We start from the raw sequence: 18,557 nt of genomic DNA on the forward strand, positions 1-18,557 counted from the left end.
GACAGGTGAGGGATATTGTTCATTTCTTTTCTATTTTTTTTTTTTTTACTGGGGACCAGGGCTCCAATGGAATTGGCATAAGGTGGGTATAAGTGTATTTGTTGTTTTTAAATAAATTTGTAAAACGATGCGCATTTTTATTTTTAATTATTATTGTTTTTTATTGACAATATAACTATGTGGTTAGTGATGGGAGGTGTCTTTTAGACACCTCTCCATTACTATTTGCTGGGCTTGACGTCACCTGAAAATACAAAGATGATATCAACCTGACAATTTATGAACACCACTTGCCACCGCCACAGGACGAGTGGGAGGAGCCGGGCAAAGCGCCAGGATTGGCGCATCTAAAGGTTGTGACTTGGCTGGGGTGGCTGCAGGCTGCTGTTTTAAGACAGTGGGGGGAGAGGACAATGTCCATGTCCAGTTACCTTACCAGACTGAGAATACCAGACCCCAGCTGTCTGCTTTAGCTTGGCGGGTTGACTAAATTGGGGGGGGTCCCCACACAGTTTTTTTTAAATTATTTAAATGATTAAAACGCATGATATGGGGACCCCTCTATTCTTGATAACCAGCCATGATACAGCTGAGGTTTGCAACCTGCACGTATCAGTTTTGCCATGCTGGTTATCTAAAATAGAAAGACCTCACGTCATTTTTTAGATTTATTTATAGCGCAGGTGCAGGCTGATGAATACTCCCAGCAGTTGCTCTTGCTCTCGCTGTTATTAGTGGCAGCAGGTGTAGGCTAATGGGAGTAGTACTCTCTTATCCGCTGCCGCTTCTGTGATTGTAGATAAACTTTTTACCGCCAGTCACAGCTGATGGCTAACGTTGTCATCTGACAATGTGGGAACCGCAGCTCTATGACCCCTGGTAATAATCTTACTGCCGATCAGAGGCAATGTTTGCCGCGCTGTCATGCAGATGACAGCATAGCAAACAATGGATATTTGGGTACTGTTCTGGTAGCGACCCCTACTTTTTTTTTTTTTTTTTTTTTGAATGTTCGGTCGGACCCGACCATCCAGAGGTTCACCCATAACTACTAATAATATTAGCAAATGCCTCCAATTAGAAATGTAATATAATATTTCTGATTTGCTACTGTATGTTTCTTTCCTCATGTGCAGGGCATTGTTGGACCTTAAGTATCCATGGTTACGACCGCTCATATAGTTGCTAATGGTCAGAACTATGGATATCTAAACTACTGCAATGCCCTGCACATGGCGATACTGACATAGTGGATCAGAAAAACTGTACTACATTTCTAATTGGAGGTATTTGCTAATATTATTACACCTACTACATATTGGGATAGGATCTTGGAGATGTTGTTCAGTAACCTACAGACACTGTCAGGTCGGAGCTGTTATACTGAATAAAATGATACCTTGATGAAATCTGTCTTGAGGTTGTTGTTTAACCCCTCTGTGACCTTAGACGTACTATCCCGTCGAGGTGACCTGGGCCTATCTGACCCTCGACGGGATAGTACGTCATAGCCGATCGGCCGCGCTCACGGGGGGAGCGCGGCCGGGTGTCAGCTGACTATCGCAGCTGACATCCGGCACTATGTGCCAGGAGCGGTCACGGACCGCCCCCGGCACATTAACCCCCGGCACACCGCGATCAAACATGATCGCGGTGTACCGGCGGTATAGGGAAGCATCGCGCAGGGAGGGGGCTCCCTGCGGGCTTCCCTGAGACCCCCGGAGCAACGCGATGTGATCGCGTTGCTCCGAGGGTCTCCTACCTCCCTCCTCGGCGCAGGTCCCGGATCCAAGATGGCCGCGGCATCCGGGTCCTGCAGGGAGGGAGGTGGCTTACCGAGTGCCTGCTCAGAGCAGACACTTGGTAAGCCTGCAGCCCTGCACAGCAGATCGCCGATCTGGCAGAGTGCTATGCACACTGCCAGATCAATGATCTGTGATGTCCCCCCCGGGACAAAGTAAAAAAGTAAAAAAAAAAAAATCCCCACGTGTGTAAAAAAAAAAAAAAAATAAAAAAAATATCCTAAATAAAGAAAAAAATATATATATTTTATTCCCATAAATACATTTCTTTAGCTAAATAAAATAAAAAAAAACAATAAAAGTACACATATTTAGTATCGCCGCGTCCATAACGACCCAACCTATAAAACTGCCCCACTAGTTAACCCCTTCAGTAAACACCGTAAGAAAAAAAAAAAAAAAGAGGCAAAAAACAACGCTTATCATACCGCCGAACAAAAAGTGGAATAATACGCGATCAAAAAGACTGATATAAATAACCATGGTACCGCTGAAAACGTCATCTTGTCCCGCAAAAAACGAGCCGCCATACAGCATCATCAGCAAAAAAATAAAAAAGTTATAGTCCTGAGAATAAAGCGATACCAAAATAATTATTTTTTTCTATAAAATAGTTTTTATCGTATAAAAGCGCCAAAACATAAAAAAAATGATATAAATGAGATATCGTTGTAATCGTACTGACCCGACGAATAAAACTGCTTTATCAATTTTACCAAACGCGGAACGGTATAAACGCCTCCCCCAAAAGAAATTCATGAATAGCTGGTTTTTGATCACTCTACCTCACAAAAATCGGAATAAAAAGCGATCAAAAAATGTCACATGTCCGAAAATGTAACCAATAAAAACGTCAACTCGTCCCGCAAAAAACAAGATCTCACATGACTCTGTGGACTCAAATATGGAAAAATTACAGCTCTCAAAATGTGGTAACGCAAAAAATATTTTTTGCAATGAAAAGCGTCTTTCAGTGTGTGATGGCTGCCAATCATAAAAATCCGCTAAAAAAACCGCTATAAAAGTAAATCAAACCCCCCTTCATCACCCCCTTAGTTAGGGAAAAATAAAAAATTAAAAAATGTATTTATTTCCATTTTCCCGTTAGGGTTAGGGCTAGAGTTTAGACTAGAGTTAGGGCTAGGGTTAGGGCTAGGGTTAGGGCTAGGGTTAGGGCTAGGGTTAGGGCTAGGGTTAGGGCTAGGGTTAGGGCTAGGGTTAGGGCTAGGGTTAGGGCTAGGGTTAGGGCTAGGGTTAGGGCTAGGGTTAGGGCTAGGGTTGGGGCTAGGGTTAGGGCTAGGGTTAGGGCTAGGGCTAGTGTTACGGCTAGTGTTACGGCTAGTGTTACGGCTAGTGTTAGGGCTAGGGTTAGGGCTAGGGTTAGGGCTAGGGTTGGGGCTAGGGCTAGGGTTGGGGCTAGGGCTAGGGTTAGGGCTAGGGCTAGGGTTAGGGCTAGGGCTAGGGTTAGGGCTAGTGTTACAGCTAGTGTTAGGGCTAGTGATAGGGCTAGTGATAGGGCTAGGGTTAGGGCTAGGGTTGGGGCTAGGGTTGGGGCTACAGTTAGGGTTGGGGCTAAAGATAGGGTTAGGGTTTGGATTACATTTATGGTTGGGAATAGGGTTGGTGTGTCTGGGTTAGAGGAGTGGTTAGGGTTACTGTTGGGATTAGGGTAAGGGGTGTGTTTGGATTAGGGTTTCAGTTATAATTGGGGGGTTTCCACTGTTTAGGCACATCAGGGGCTCTCCAAACGGGACATGGCATCCGATCTGAATTCCAGCCAATTCTGCGTTGAAAAAGGAAAACAGTGCTCCTTCCCTTCAGAGCTCTCCCGTGTGCCCAAACAGGGGTTTACCCCAACATATGGGGTATCGGCGTACTCAGGACAAATTGGACATCATCTTTTGGGGTCCAATTTCTCCTGCTACCCTTGGGAAAATACAAAACTGGGGGCCAAAAAATAAGTTTTGTGGGAAAAAAAAAGATTTTTTATTTTCACGGCTCTGCGTTGTAAACTGTAGTGAAACACTTGGGGGTTCAAAGTTCTCACAACACATCTAGATAAGCTCCTTGGGGGTATAGTTTCCAATATGGGGTCACTTGTGTGGAGTTTGTACTGTTTGGGTACATCAGGGGCTCTGCAAATGCAACGTGACGCCTGCAGACCAATCCATTTAAGTCTGCATTCCAAATGGCGCTCCTTCCCTTCCGAGCTCTGTCATGCGCCCCAACAGTGGTTCCCCCCCACATATGGGGTATCGTCGTACTCAGGACAAATTGCACAACAACTTTTGTGGTCTAATTTCTTCTCTTACCCTTGGGGAAATAAAAAAAATGGGGGCGAAAAGATCATTTTTGTGAAAAAATCTGATTTTTTATTTTTACGGCTCTGCATTATAAACTTCTGTGAAGCACTTGTTGGTTCAAAGTGCTCAACACACATCTAGATAAGTTCCTTAAGGGGTCTACTTTCCAAAATGGTGTCACTTGTGGGTTGTTTCAATGTTTAGGCACATCAGGGGCTCTCCAAATGCAACATGGCGTCCCATCTCAATTCCAGTCAATTTTGCATTGAAAAGTCAAATGGCGCTCCTTTCCTTCCGAGCTCTGCCATGCGCCCAAACAGTGGTTTACCCCCACATATGGGGTATCAGCGTACTCAGGACAAATTGTACAACAAATTTTGGGGTCTATTTTCTCCTGTTACCCTTGGTAAAATAAAACAAATTGGAGCTGAAATAATTTTTTTGTGAAAAAAAGTTAAATGTTCATTTTTATTTAAACATTCCAAAAATTTCTGTGAAACACCTGAAGGGTTAATAAACTTCTTGAAAGATGTTTTGAGTACCTTGAGGGGTGCAGTTTTTAGAATGGTGTCACACTTGGGTATTTTCTATCATATAGACCCCTCAAAATGACTTCAAATGAGATGTGGTCCCTAAAAAAAAATGGTGTTGTAAAAATGAGAAATTGCTGGTCAACTTTTAACCCTTATAACTCCGTCACAAAAAAAAAATTTTGGTTCCAAAATTGTGCTGATGTAAAGTAGACATGTGGGAAATGTTACTTATTAAGTATTTTGCGTGACATATGTCTGTGATTTAAGGGCATAAAAATTCAAAGTTGGAAAATTGCGAAATTTTCAAAATTTTCGCCAAATATTCGTTTTTTTCACAAATAAACGCAAATTATATCGAATAAATTTTATCACTATCATGAAGTACAATATGTCACGAGAAAACAATGTCAGAATCGCCAAGATCCGTTGAAGCGTTCCAGAGTTATAACCTCATAAAGGGACAGTGGTCAGAATTGTAAAAATTGGCCTGGTCATTAACGTGCAAACCACCCTTGGAGGTGAAGGGGTTAATCTTTATATTCAGTTTTAAGTTAATGATATGCTCGTACTTCGGGGCGGCCTGTGGGGGTCTTCATGTGGTGCTCTGCTTAGCTACCCATATGTGTGGCTTCTGACAGGTCACTGATCCCTCAGGGACCTGCCCCTATTTTACATAATGAATGTTCTATATATTGAAGAAAGGAAAAAAAACACCTTCAGCAGTCAGGCGGCGCCTGCGCTGCAGCATGATCGGCATGTAATTTGATGCTGTAAATAAATTCCTAAAAGAGATTATATATATATATATATATATATATTTCGTTCTGTAAACTAGGGGGCAGGTCAGTGAGGTATCAGTGACCTGTCAGAAGCCATACTGGGGAATACCTAATCAGATAATCAGAACACCACATGAAGACCCCTCACAGACCGCCCCAGAGCACGGGCATATCACTTTTTTAAAATCATGTATTTTTTTATTAAAGCATATGCCACGCCATTAACACAGTCCGATACAATTTCCAGACAAATACTGTACATTAGATACATGACCTGATAATACATTTTCATTTTACTAAACACCCTTACCCCCTAACCAACCCCCCTCTCCCTCCCCCTAATCTCTTGCCCATTATCCAATACAACCATCTGACATCCTCTCTTGAGAAAAGATAACAAGCTTTACAAAAACACACCTGTACATGTAGGAGACCCCCAGAATCAACTACACAACACCCATTCTACTTTGCAGTAACTCAGCAGACGCCACACCTGGGTAATCCATCCATCCGCCCTACACATTTTCAAATTTTGTATTCTGACCTCTCTTAGGGTACCGTCACACAGTACCATTTACATCGCTACGACGGCACGATTCGTGACGTCGCAGCGTCGCATGATTATCGCTCCAGCGTCGTAGACTGCGGTCACACGTTGCAATCACGGCGCTGGAGCGATGCCGAAGTCCCCGGGTAACCAGGGTAAACATCGGGTTACTAAGCGCAGGGCCGCGCTTAGTAACCCGATGTTTACCGTGGTTACCAGCGTAAAAGTAAAAAAAAAAAAAAAACGTACATACTCACCATCTGATGCCCGTCAGGTCCCTTGCCGTCTGCTTCCTGCTCTGACTGAGATCCGGCCGTACAGTGAGAGCAGAGCGCAGCGGTGACGTCACCGCTGTGATCTGCTCTCACTTTCCGGCCGGCAGACAGTAAGAGCGGAAAGCAGACGGCAAGGGACCTGACGGACATCAGATGGTGAGTATGTACGTTTTTTTTTTTTTTTTTTACTTTTACGCTGGTAACCACGGTAAACATCGGGTTACTAAGCGCGGCCCTGCGCTTAGTAACCCGATGTTTACCCTGGTTACCAGCGAACGCATCGCTGGATCGCTGTCACACACACCGATCCAGCGATGACAGCGGGAGATCCAGCGACGAAAGAAAGTTTCAAACGATCTGCTACGACGTACGATTCTCAGCTGGGTGCCTGATCGCTGCTGCGTGTCAGACACTGCGAGATCGTAACGATATCGCTACAACGTCACGAATCGTGCCGTCGTAGCGATAAAAATGCCACTGTGTGACGGTACCCTTACTGTATAAATTTCTTTCCATAAGGACAATAAAATTTATCTTGTTGATAAATTCCTTTTTCCCTGGCGGTTTTTCATCCAACCAGTGCATTGCGATAAGCTTTCTCGCAGCATACAACAAGCTTGCGATAGTCAGCCTTCCACATTCATCCATAGCAATATCATCCATACAGCCCAAAAGGCAAGTCAGCGGGTTACGCACCACATCTACTCCTGTCACCTCCTGGATCAAGTGAAGCACCTTCACCCAAAAGGGTTGGAGGCGAGCACACGACCACAACGGGCAGATCATTAACTTAATACTGAATATAAAGATTAAACAGCTACCACAAAACAGATTTCATCAACTAAGGTATCATTGTAATCAGTATAACGGCACCAACCTGACACTGTGTGTAGGGTACTGTGCACAATCCTGCTGACAGGTTCCCTTGAAGTATTATCCATCCGTTGATTGTTTTAATCCAGATCATTCATATTGTATAAAGATTTGAGTTCACTTTGTTTTGTGGTTTCAGGAAGGTGCCATCTTGGTTTTCCTTCCAGGCTGGGATAATATCAGCACTCTAAATGACTTACTGATGTCACAGGTCATGTTTCAGTCAGGTAAGTCTGTATGTCGGGTCTATGAGCTAAAAGGAATGCATCAGGATAAGTCACCTGTATAATATTCTGAATTATTTTTTACAGATCAGTTTATTATTATCCCATTGCATTCATTGATGCCAACTGTAAATCAAACCCAGGTAGGTTGTAGAAATGAGAGCTTATGAAATGGTTTCTTTCAGACTTCAGTTTCCTAAAGTGAATCTGTGACCAGGTTTTTGCTACCCCATCTGAGAACATCATAATTTAGGGGCAGAGACCCTTATTCCATTGATATCACTTGTGCCAGTTACTGCAGTTTTGCTGAAATCGCTGATTTATTTGCTGCTTATCCAGCTGAGCTCAGATTGCTGAGCCCATATAACCCCACCCACACCACTGATTGGTTGCTTTCTGTGTACACTGTAAAGTGGCAGAAAGCTGCTAATTAGCGTTGGGGGCTTGTTTACACAGCGCAGGAGGACTACAAGGCACCAGACACTTAGTCCTGTAGTGAGAAAACACTGATTTTATTGAAACAAAACCCACAGACCAGTAACTGACACATCACTGGAATTGGGCTCTCTACCCCTATATCATTCTGCTCTCTGATTACATATCATAAATTTGCTGACATACAGTGGGGCAAAAAAGTATTTAGTCATTCAGCAATAGTGCAAGTTCCACCACTTAAAAAGATGAGAGGCGTCTGTAATTTACATCATAGGTAGACCTCAACTATGGGAGACAAACTGAGAAAAAAAAATCCAGAAAATCACATTGTCTGTTTTTTTATCATTTTATTTGCATATTATGGTGGAAAATAAGTATTTGGTCAGAAACAAACAATCAAGATTTCTGGCTCTCACAGACCTGTAACTTCTTCTTTAAGAGTCTCCTCTTTCCTCCACTCATTACCTGTAGTAATGGCACCTGTTTAAACTTGTTATCAGTATAAAAAGACACCTGTGCACACCCTCAAACAGTCTGACTCCAAACTCCACTATGGTGAAGACCAAAGAGCTGTCAAAGGACACCAGAAACAAAATTGTAGCCCTGCACCAGGCTGGGAAGACTGAATCTGCAATAGCCAACCAGCTTGGAGTGAAGAAATCAACAGTGGGAGCAATAATTAGAAAATGGAAGACATTCAAGACCACTGATAATCTCCCTCGATCTGGGGCTCCACACAAAATCCCACCCCGTGGGGTCAGAATGATCACAAGAACGGTGAGCAAAAATCCCAGAACCACGTGGGGGGACCTAGTGAATGAACTGCAGAGAGCTGGGACCAATGTAACAAGGCCTACCATAAGTAACACACTACGCCACCATGGACTCAGATCCTGCAGTGCCAGACGTGTCCCACTGCTTAAGCCAGTACATGTCCGGGCCCGTCTGAAGTTTGCTAGAGAGCATTTGGATGATCCAGAGGAGTTTTGGGAGAATGTCCTATGGTCTGATGAAACCAAACTGGAACTGTTTGGTAGAAACACAACTTGTCGTGTTTGGAGGAAAAAGAATACTGAGTTGCATCCATCAAACACCATACCTACTGTAAAGCATGGTGGTGGAAACATCATGCTTTGGGGCTGTTTCTCTGCAAAGGGGCCAGGACGACTGATCCGGGTACATGAAAGAATGAATGGGGCCATGTATCGTGAGATTTTGAGTGCAAACCTCCTTCCATCAGCAAGGGCATTGAAGATGAAACGTGGCTGGGTCTTTCAACATGACAATGATCCAAAGCACACCGCCCGGGCAACGAAGGAGTGGCTTCGTAAGAAGCATTTCAAGGTCCTGGAGTGGCCTAGCCAGTCTCCAGATCTCAACCCTATAGAAAATCTTGGGAGGGAGTTGAAAGTCCGTGTTGCCAAGCGAAAAGCCAAAAACATCACTGCTCTAGAGGAGATCTGCATGGAGGAATGGGCCAACATACCAAAAACAGTGTGTGGCAACCTTGTGAAGACTTACAGAAAACGTTTGACCTCTGTCATTGCCAATAAAGGATATATTACAAAGTATTGAGATGAAATTTTGTTTCTGACCAAATACTTATTTTCCACCATAATATGCAAATAAAATGATAAAAAAACAGACAATGTGATTTTCTGGAATTTTTTGTTCTCAGTTTGTCTCCCATAGTTGAGGTCTACCTATGATGTAAATTACAGACGCCTCTCATCTTTTTAAGTGGTGGAACTTGCACTATTGCTGAATGACTAAATACTTTTTTGCCCCACTGTATATGCTTTAACCGGTTAGCAGGTATAATATTTGTGTATGTGTGTGTGTGTATATATATATATATATATATATATATATATATATATATATATATATATATATATATATATATATATATATATATATATATATATCTTATTTACTCACTCTCATGCAGTGTCAAACAAGTAACAGAAACCCTCAAGTTTATGATTGCATATGAAAAATACAGTACCATATGGAGCCACAGTCCAGCATTCAATGGATTTTTTTTATTTATTTTACAGATACATTGCAATTCTGTAATATAGAAAACTGTAAGATATTACTAGCTCCTGCTGTAAAAAAATGAATTTCGCTCGAATGACCACTAGGAAAAAAAAATCGTCTGCGTTTTCTGGATGAAACTCTGATGATTTGTTTTTTACACAGTTGTTTGAACTTGGCCTAAGGGTTGTAAACACCGTCAAAGAGGTTTTTTAATTTTTGTATTTTCTTAGAGTTGTCTCTAGGTCCAATTTTCCCACTTTTTGCTCTTAAGTTATTCCCACTGCTCCTTAGTGTTCAAATTGTGTGTAGTTTCAAAATCTGCCATAGGGTTTCAGTGATGTTGACCTTTTTTATTTAACGCAGACTTTTTTGGTCTTTACCGAGATGGTGTGGCTCACAGGGAAATAATGCAGAACAGCCTAAAAACACGCCGTCCGAGAATCTTCGGGCCACGCCGCCCGAGAATCTGAGGGCCACGCCGGCCGATAAATTGAGAGCCACGTCGCCCCAGAAAATGAGAGCCGCACTGCCCGAGCATCTGAGGGCCAAACCCCCTTTGAAAGGATCCTAAAAATTACCAGTACATAAAAAGGTCTAGATCTCCAGAACCATATGGTGGATTTGAAAAGCTAAAACACTTTAGGGGAGCTGCAGGAATAAAATGCAATGCCCCTAATTCATAAAGCATGCCCCTCTTAATCACTCCAGTGTGCATAGTGCCAGACTTAATGAAAGATTTTAGTTTTTGGCAGCATGCCTTGCAGAGCTTGACCTAGGTTTCGCCTTCAAAGCTTCTTTTTCTTCTCAGGCTATGCTGCTGAAATTCTAAAGTTTGTTTTGTGAAATTTTATCCTTGTAATGATGGCAAGTAAATCTTCCCGAAGGGATTGATGATGGTGCAGAACCCTCATGTTTTGGTTCTTCTGTAGATAACAGAGGCTCCCATTATATTTTAAAGGTGGTGGGATTCTGGAGCAGCTATATCAAAGCAATCCTGATTCGTGCTGTCCAAACAGCATGGATAAAACCCCACAAATGCACCCTGGTATATTTATACTTTTAAGGACCCCTCTCTTCTAGAGGGTTTTGACAGGTTTCTCCCTATGAGCACGAGTCCTGTCACTTACCTACAGCAGCATCGGGAAGCGACGGCGGAGGTGGACTAGTCTAGTCTCTATGGGCCCTGGATGTTTAAAGCACCGCCCTGGCGTTCCATATAATATATGTAAATACATACCTGGCTGCAATCGCTCAACCAGGATCTGACTCATGTTGCCCATGGTTTGGGCAACATGAATCAGATGACAGGTTCCCTTTAACATCAAGTGCACGTGGCTAGAGGAATATCCCAAGCTGAATAATGAGTCTTCGTTAGGGGTCCTTCAGATGTCTGATAATTGGTCGCAATGCATGGACTGGCCACACATCTGATCTGAGCGTGACCACTTTCTATGAATCTGTCTCACTCGAGTCAGGAGATGTGCGGCTACTCCATGCATTGTGATCTGACATTAGATTTATTATTACAGTCATCTGAAGAGCACTTAGGGTGATGAAAAAGATTGTGGTCCCAGGGAAAGATCTGTGGATGAGTTTTGGATCAGTGTGGAGCAGTGTGGTGTCTTGTAATATAGTGTTCCTCTATTAGTCACAGTGGCCTAATGTCTGGGTAGAGCAGATACAAGATCCACACATACTTATAAATGGCCATTATAGCTTCCTCAGGGGCATGGTCTGATTGCTTGGACTTTGTCTTTAGGTCTAAAATTCTGTTTTGATCACCACTATTGGGAGCACACCGGTATATAACTCATTAATAATCCACGGAGGCTTCCGGTAACCACCACTATAGGGAGCGCACTGGTAAATAACAAATTAATAATCCATGGAGGCTTCCGGTAACCACCACTATATGGAGCGCATCGGTATATAACTCATTAATAATCCATGGAGGCTTCCTGTAACCACCACTATAGGGAGCGCACCGGTATATAACTCAATAATAATCCATGGAGGCTTCATGTAACCACCTCTATAGGGAGCGCACCGGTATATAACTCATTAATAATCCATGGAGGCTTCCTGTAACCACCACTATAGGGAGAGCACCGGTATATAACTCATTAATAATCCACGGAGGCTTCCTGTAACCACCACTATAGGGAGCACACCGGTATATAACTCATTAATAATCCATGGAGACTTCCTTTAACCACCACTATAGGGAGCACACCGGTATATAACTCATTAATAATCCACGGAGGCTTCCTGTAACCACCACTATAGGGAGCACACGGTATATAACTCATTAATAATCCATGGAGGCTTCCTGTAACCACCACTATAGGGAGCGCACCGGTATATAACTCATTAATAATCCATGGAGGCTTCCTGTAACCACCACTATATGGAGCGCATCGGTATATAACTCATTAATAATCCATGGAGGCTTCCTGTAACCACCACTATAGGGAGCGCATCGGTATATAACTCATTAATAATCCATGGAGGCTTCCTGTAACCACCACTATAGGGAGCACACGGTATATAACTCATTAATAATCCATGGAGGCTTCCTGTAACCACCACTATATGGAGCGCATCGGTATATACAATGCCTACAAGTAGTATTCAACCCCCTGCAGATTTAGCAGGTTTAATAAGATGCAAATAAGTTAGAGACTTCAAACAAGAGCAGGATTTATTAACAGATGCATAAATCTTACAAACCAAAAAGTTTTGTTGCTCAGTTAAATTTTTATAAATTTTAAACATAAAAGTGTGGGTCAATTATTATTCATCCCCCAGGTTTAATATTTTGTGGAATAACCTTTGTTTGCTATTACAGCTAATAATTGTCTTTTATAAGACCTGATCAGGCCGGCACAGGTCTCTGGAGTTATCTTGGCCCACTCCTCCATGCAGATCTTCTCCAAGTTATCTAGGCTCTTTGGGTGTCTCATGTGGACTTTAATCTTGAGCTCCTTCCACAAGTTTTCAATTGGGTTAAGGTCAGGAGACTGACTAGGCCACTGCAACACCTTGATTTTTTTCCTCTTGAACCAGGCCTTGGTTTTCTTGGCTGTGTGCTTTGGGTCGTTGTCTTGTTGGAAGATGAAATGACGACCCATCTTAAGATCCTTGATGGAGGAGCGGAGGTTCTTGGCCAAAATCTCCAGGTAGGCCGTGCTATCCATCTTCCCATGGATGCGGACCAGATGGCCAGGCCCCTTGGCTGAGAAACAGCCCCACAGCATGATGCTGCCACCACCATGCTTGACTGTAGGGATGGTATTCTTGGGGTCGTATGCAGTGCCATCCAGTCTCCAAACGTCATGTGTGTGGTTGGCACCAAAGATCTCGATCTTGGTCTCATCAGACCAGAGAACCTTGAACCAGTCAGTCTGAGTCCTCCAAGTGATCATGAGCAAACTGTAGACGAGCCTTGACATGACGCTTTGAAAGTAGAGGTACCTTACGGGCTCGTCTGGAACGGAGACCATTGCGGTGGAGTACGTTACTTATGGTATTGACTGAAACCAATGTCCCCACTGCCATGAGATCTTCCCGGAGCTCCTTCCTTGTTGTCCTTGGGTTAGCCTTGACTCTTCGGACAAGCCTGGCCTCGGCACGGGAGGAAACTTTCAAAGGCTGTCCAGGCCGTGGAAGGCTAACAGTGGTTCCATAAGCCTTCCACTTCCGGATGATGCTCCCAACAGTGGAGACAGGTAGGCCCAACTCCTTGGAAAGGGTTTTGTACCCCTTGCCAGCCTTGTGACCCTCCACGATCTTGTCTCTGATGGCCTTGGAATGCTCCTTTGTCTTTCCCATGTTGACCATGTATGAGTGCTGTTCACAAGTTTGGGGAGGGTCTTAAATAGTCAGAAAAGGCTGGAAAAAAAGATAATTAATCCAAACATGTGAAGCTCATTGTTCTTTGTGCCTGAACTACTTCTTAATACTTTAGGGGAACCAAACAGAATTCTGGTGGGTTGAGGGGTTGAATAATAAATGACCCTCTGAAAAAACTTTTCACAATTAAAAAAAAAAAAAATAAACAAAGAAATAACATTCTTTTTTGCTGCAGTGCATTTCACACTTCCAGGCTAATCTACAGTCCAAATGTCACAATGCCAAGTTAATTCCAAATGTGTAAACCTGCTAAATCTGCAGGGGGTTGAATACTACTTGTAGGCACTGTAACTCAATAATAATCCATGCAGGCTTCCTTTAACCACCACTATATGGAGCGCACCGGTATATAACTCATTAACAATCCATGGAGGCTTCCTGTAACCACCACTATAGGGAGCGCATCGGTATATAACTCATTAATAATCCATGGAGGTTTCCTGTAACCACCACTATAGGGAGCACACCGGTATATAACTCATTAATAATCCATGCAGGCTTCTGGTAACCACCACTATAGGGAGCACACCGGTATATAACTCATTAATAATCCATGGAGGCTTCCTGTAACCACCACTGTAGGGAGCGCACTGGTATAACTCATTAATAATCCATGCAGGCTTCCTTTAACCACCACTATAGGGAGCGCACGGTATATAACTCATTAATAGTCCATGCAGGCTTCCTGTAACCACCACTATAGGGAACGCACTGGTAAATAACTCATTAATAATCCATGGAGGCTTCCTGTAACCACCACTATAGGGAGTGCACCGGTATATAACTCATTAATAATCCATGGAGGCTTCCTGTAACCACCACTGTAGGGAGCGCACTGGTATAACTCATTACTAATCCATGCAGGCTTCCTGTAACCACCACTGTAGGGAGCACACCGGTATATAACTCATTAATAATCCACGCAGGCTTCCGGTAACCACCACTATACGGAGTGCATCGGTATATAACTCATTAATAATCCATGGAGGCTTCCTGTAACCACCACTATAGGGAGCACACCGGTATATAACTCATTAATAATCCATGGAGGCTTCCTGCAACCACCACTATAGGGAGCACACCGGTATATAACTCATTAATAATCCATGGAGGCTTCCTGTAACCACCACTATATGGAGCGCATCGGTATATAACTCATTAATAATCCATGCAGGCTTCCTGTAACCACCACTATAGGGAGCACACCGGTATATAACTCATTAATAATCCATGGAGGCTTCCGGTAACCACCACTATATGGAGCGCATCGGTATATAACTCATTAATAATCCATGGAGGCTTCCTGCAACCACCACTATAGGGAGTGCACCGGTATATAACTCATTAATAATCCATGGAGGCTTCCTGTAACCACCACTATAGCGAGAGCACCGGTATATAACTCATTAATAATCCACGGAGGTTTCCTGTAACCACCACTATATGGAGCACATCGGTATATAACTCATTAATAATCCATGCAGGCTTCCTGTAACCACCACTATACGGAGCGCACCGGTATATAACTCATTAATAATCCACGGAGGCTTCCGGTAACCACCACTATATGGAGCACATCGGTATATAACCCATTAATAATCCATGCAGGCTTCCTGTAACCACCACTATAGGGAGCGCACGGTATATAACTCATTAATAATCCATGGAGGCTTCCTGTAACCACCACTGTAGGGAACACACGGTATATAACTCATTAATAATCCATGGAGGCTTCCGGTAACCACCACTATATGGAGCGCACCGGTATATAACTCATTAATAATCCATGGAGGCTTCCTGCAACCACCACTATAGGGAGCGCACCGGTATATAACTCAGTAATAATCCATGGAGGCTTCCTGTAACCACCACTATAGGGAGCGCACCGGTATATAACTCATTAATAATCCATGGAGGCTTCCTGTAACCACCACTGTAGGGAGCGCACTGGTATAACTCATTAATAATCCATGCAGGCTTCCTTTAACCACCACTATAGGGAGCGCACGGTATATAACTCACTAATAGTCCATGCAGGCTTCCTGTAACCACCACTATATGGAGCGCATCGGTATATAACTCATTAATAATCCATGGAGGCTTCCTGTAACCACCACTATAGGGAGCGCACGGTATATAACTCACTAATAGTCCATGCAGGCTTCCTGTAACCACCACTATATGGAGCGCATCGGTATATAACTCATTAATAATCCATGGAGGCTTCCTGTAACCACCACTATATGGAGCGCATCGGTATATAACTCATTAATAATCCATGGAGGCTTCCGGTAACCACCACTACATGGAGCACATCGGTATATAACCCATTAATAATCCATGGAGGCTTCCTGTAACCACCACTATAGCGAGAGCACCGGTATATAACTCATTAATAATCGACGGAGGCTTCCTGTAACCACCACTATATGGAGCACATCGGTATATAACTCATTAATAATCCATGCAGGCTTCCTGTAACCACCACTACACGGAGCGCACCGGTATATAACTCATTAATAATCCACGGAGGCTTCCGGTAACCACCACTATATGGAGCACATCGGTATATAACCCATTAATAATCCATGCAGGCTTCCTGTAACCACCACTATAGGGAGCGCACGGTATATAACTCATTAATAATCCATGGAGGCTTCCTGTAACCACCACTGTAGGGAGCGCATCGGTATATAACTCATTAATAATCCATGGAGGCTTCCGGTAACCACCACTGTAGGGAGCGCACCGGTATATAACTCATTAATAATCCATGGAGGCTTCCTGTAACCACCACTATATGGAGCGCACCGGAATACAACTCATTAATAATCCATGGAGGCTTCCTGCAACCACCACTATAGGGAGCGCACCGGTATATAACTCATTAATAATCCATGGAGACTTCCTTTAACCACCACTATATGGAGCGCATCGGTATATAACTCATTAATAATCCATGGAGACTTCCTTTAACCACCACTATATGGAGCGCATCGGTATATAACTCATTAATAATCCATGGAGGCTTCCTGTAACCACCACTATAGGGAGCACACCGGTATATAACTCATTAATAATCCATGGAGGCTTCCTGCAACCACCACTATAGGGAGTGCACCGGTATATAACTCATTAATAATCCATGGAGGCTTCCTGTAACCACCACTATAGGGAGCGCATCGGTATATAACTCATTAATAATCCATGGAGGTTTCCTGTAACCACCACTATAGGGAGCACACCGGTATATAACTCATTAATAATCCATGCAGGCTTCTGGTAACCACCACTATAGGGAGCACACGGTATATAACTCATAATCCATGGAGGCTTCCGGTAACCACCACTATAGGGAGCGCACCGGTATATAACTCATTAATAATCCATGGAGGCTTCCTGTAACCACCACTGTAGGGAGCGCACTGGTATAACTCATTAATAATCCATGCAGGCTTCCTTTAACTACCACTATAGGGAGCGCACGGTATATAACTCATTAATAGTCCATGCAGGCTTCCTGTAACCACAACTATAGGGAGCGCATGGTATATAACTCATTAATAATCCATGGAGGCTTCCTGTAACCACCACTGTAGGGAGCACACCGGTATATAACTCATTAATAATCCATGGAGGCTTCCGGTAACCACCACTATATGGAGCACATCGGTATATAACCCATTAATAATCCATGCAGGCTTCCTGTAACCACCACTATAGCGAGAGCACCGGTATATAACGCATTAATAATCCACGGAGGCTTCCTGTAACCACCACTATATGGAGCACATCGGTATATAACTCATTAATAATTTATGCAGGCTTCCTGTAACCACCACTATACGGAGCGCACCGGTATATAACTCATTAATAATCCACGGAGGCTTCCGGTAACCACCACTATATGGAGCACATCGGTATTTAACCCATTAATAATCCATGCAGGCTTCCTGTAACCAACACTATAGGGAGCGCACGGTATATAACTCATTAATAATCCATGGAGGCTTCCTGTAACCACCACTGTAGGGTGCACACGGTATATAACTCATTAATAATCCATGGAGGCTTCCTGTAACCACCACTGTAGGGAGCGCACCGGTATATAACTCATTAATAATCCATGGAGGCTTCCTGTAACCACCACTATATGGAGCGCACCGGTATATAACTCATTAATAATCCATGGAGGCTTCCTGCAACCACCACTATAGGGAGCGCACCGGTATATAACTCATTAATAATCCATGGAGGCTTCCTGTAACCACCACTATAGGGAGCGCACCGGTATATAACTCATTAATAATCCATGGAGACTTCCTTTAACCACCACTATATGGAGCGCATCGGTATATAACTCATTAATAATCCATGGAGACTTCCTTTAACCACCACTATATGGAGCGCATCGGTATATAACTCATTAATAATCCATGGAGGCTTCCTGTAACCACCACTGTAGGGAGCGCACCGGTATATAACTCATTAATAATCCATGGAGGCTTCCTGTAACCACCACTATATGGAGCGCACCGGTATATAACTCATTAATAATCCATGGAGGCTTCCTGCAACCACCACTATAGGGAGCGCACCTGTATATAACTCATTAATAATCCATGGAGGCTTCCTGTAACCACCACTATAGGGAGCGCACCGGTATATAACTCATTAATAATCCATGGAGACTTCCTTTAACCACCACTATATGGAGCGCATCGGTATATAACTCATTAATAATCCATGGAGACTTCCTTTAACCACCACTATATGGAGCGCATCGGTATATAACTCATTAATAATCCATGGAGGCTTCCTGTAACCACCA

General features: G+C 43.3%; 1 protein-coding gene across 1 annotated transcript in view; it reads left to right on the forward strand.

Annotated features, from left to right (window-relative positions):
- The window catches only part of DHX36 (DEAH-box helicase 36), a 103,283-nt gene that overhangs the window by 60,054 nt on the left and 24,672 nt on the right, over positions 1–18,557 (forward strand). The window contains exons 12-13 of the mRNA XM_077290716.1: positions 7,252–7,339; positions 7,424–7,479. Of these exons, the coding sequence (XP_077146831.1) occupies positions 7,252–7,339; positions 7,424–7,479 (144 nt within the window). The remainder of the gene's footprint in view (positions 1–7,251; positions 7,340–7,423; positions 7,480–18,557) is intronic.

Source organism: Ranitomeya variabilis, chromosome 2, assembly GCF_051348905.1.
Source record: "Ranitomeya variabilis isolate aRanVar5 chromosome 2, aRanVar5.hap1, whole genome shotgun sequence".
Classification (NCBI taxonomy): domain Eukaryota; kingdom Metazoa; phylum Chordata; class Amphibia; order Anura; family Dendrobatidae; genus Ranitomeya; species Ranitomeya variabilis.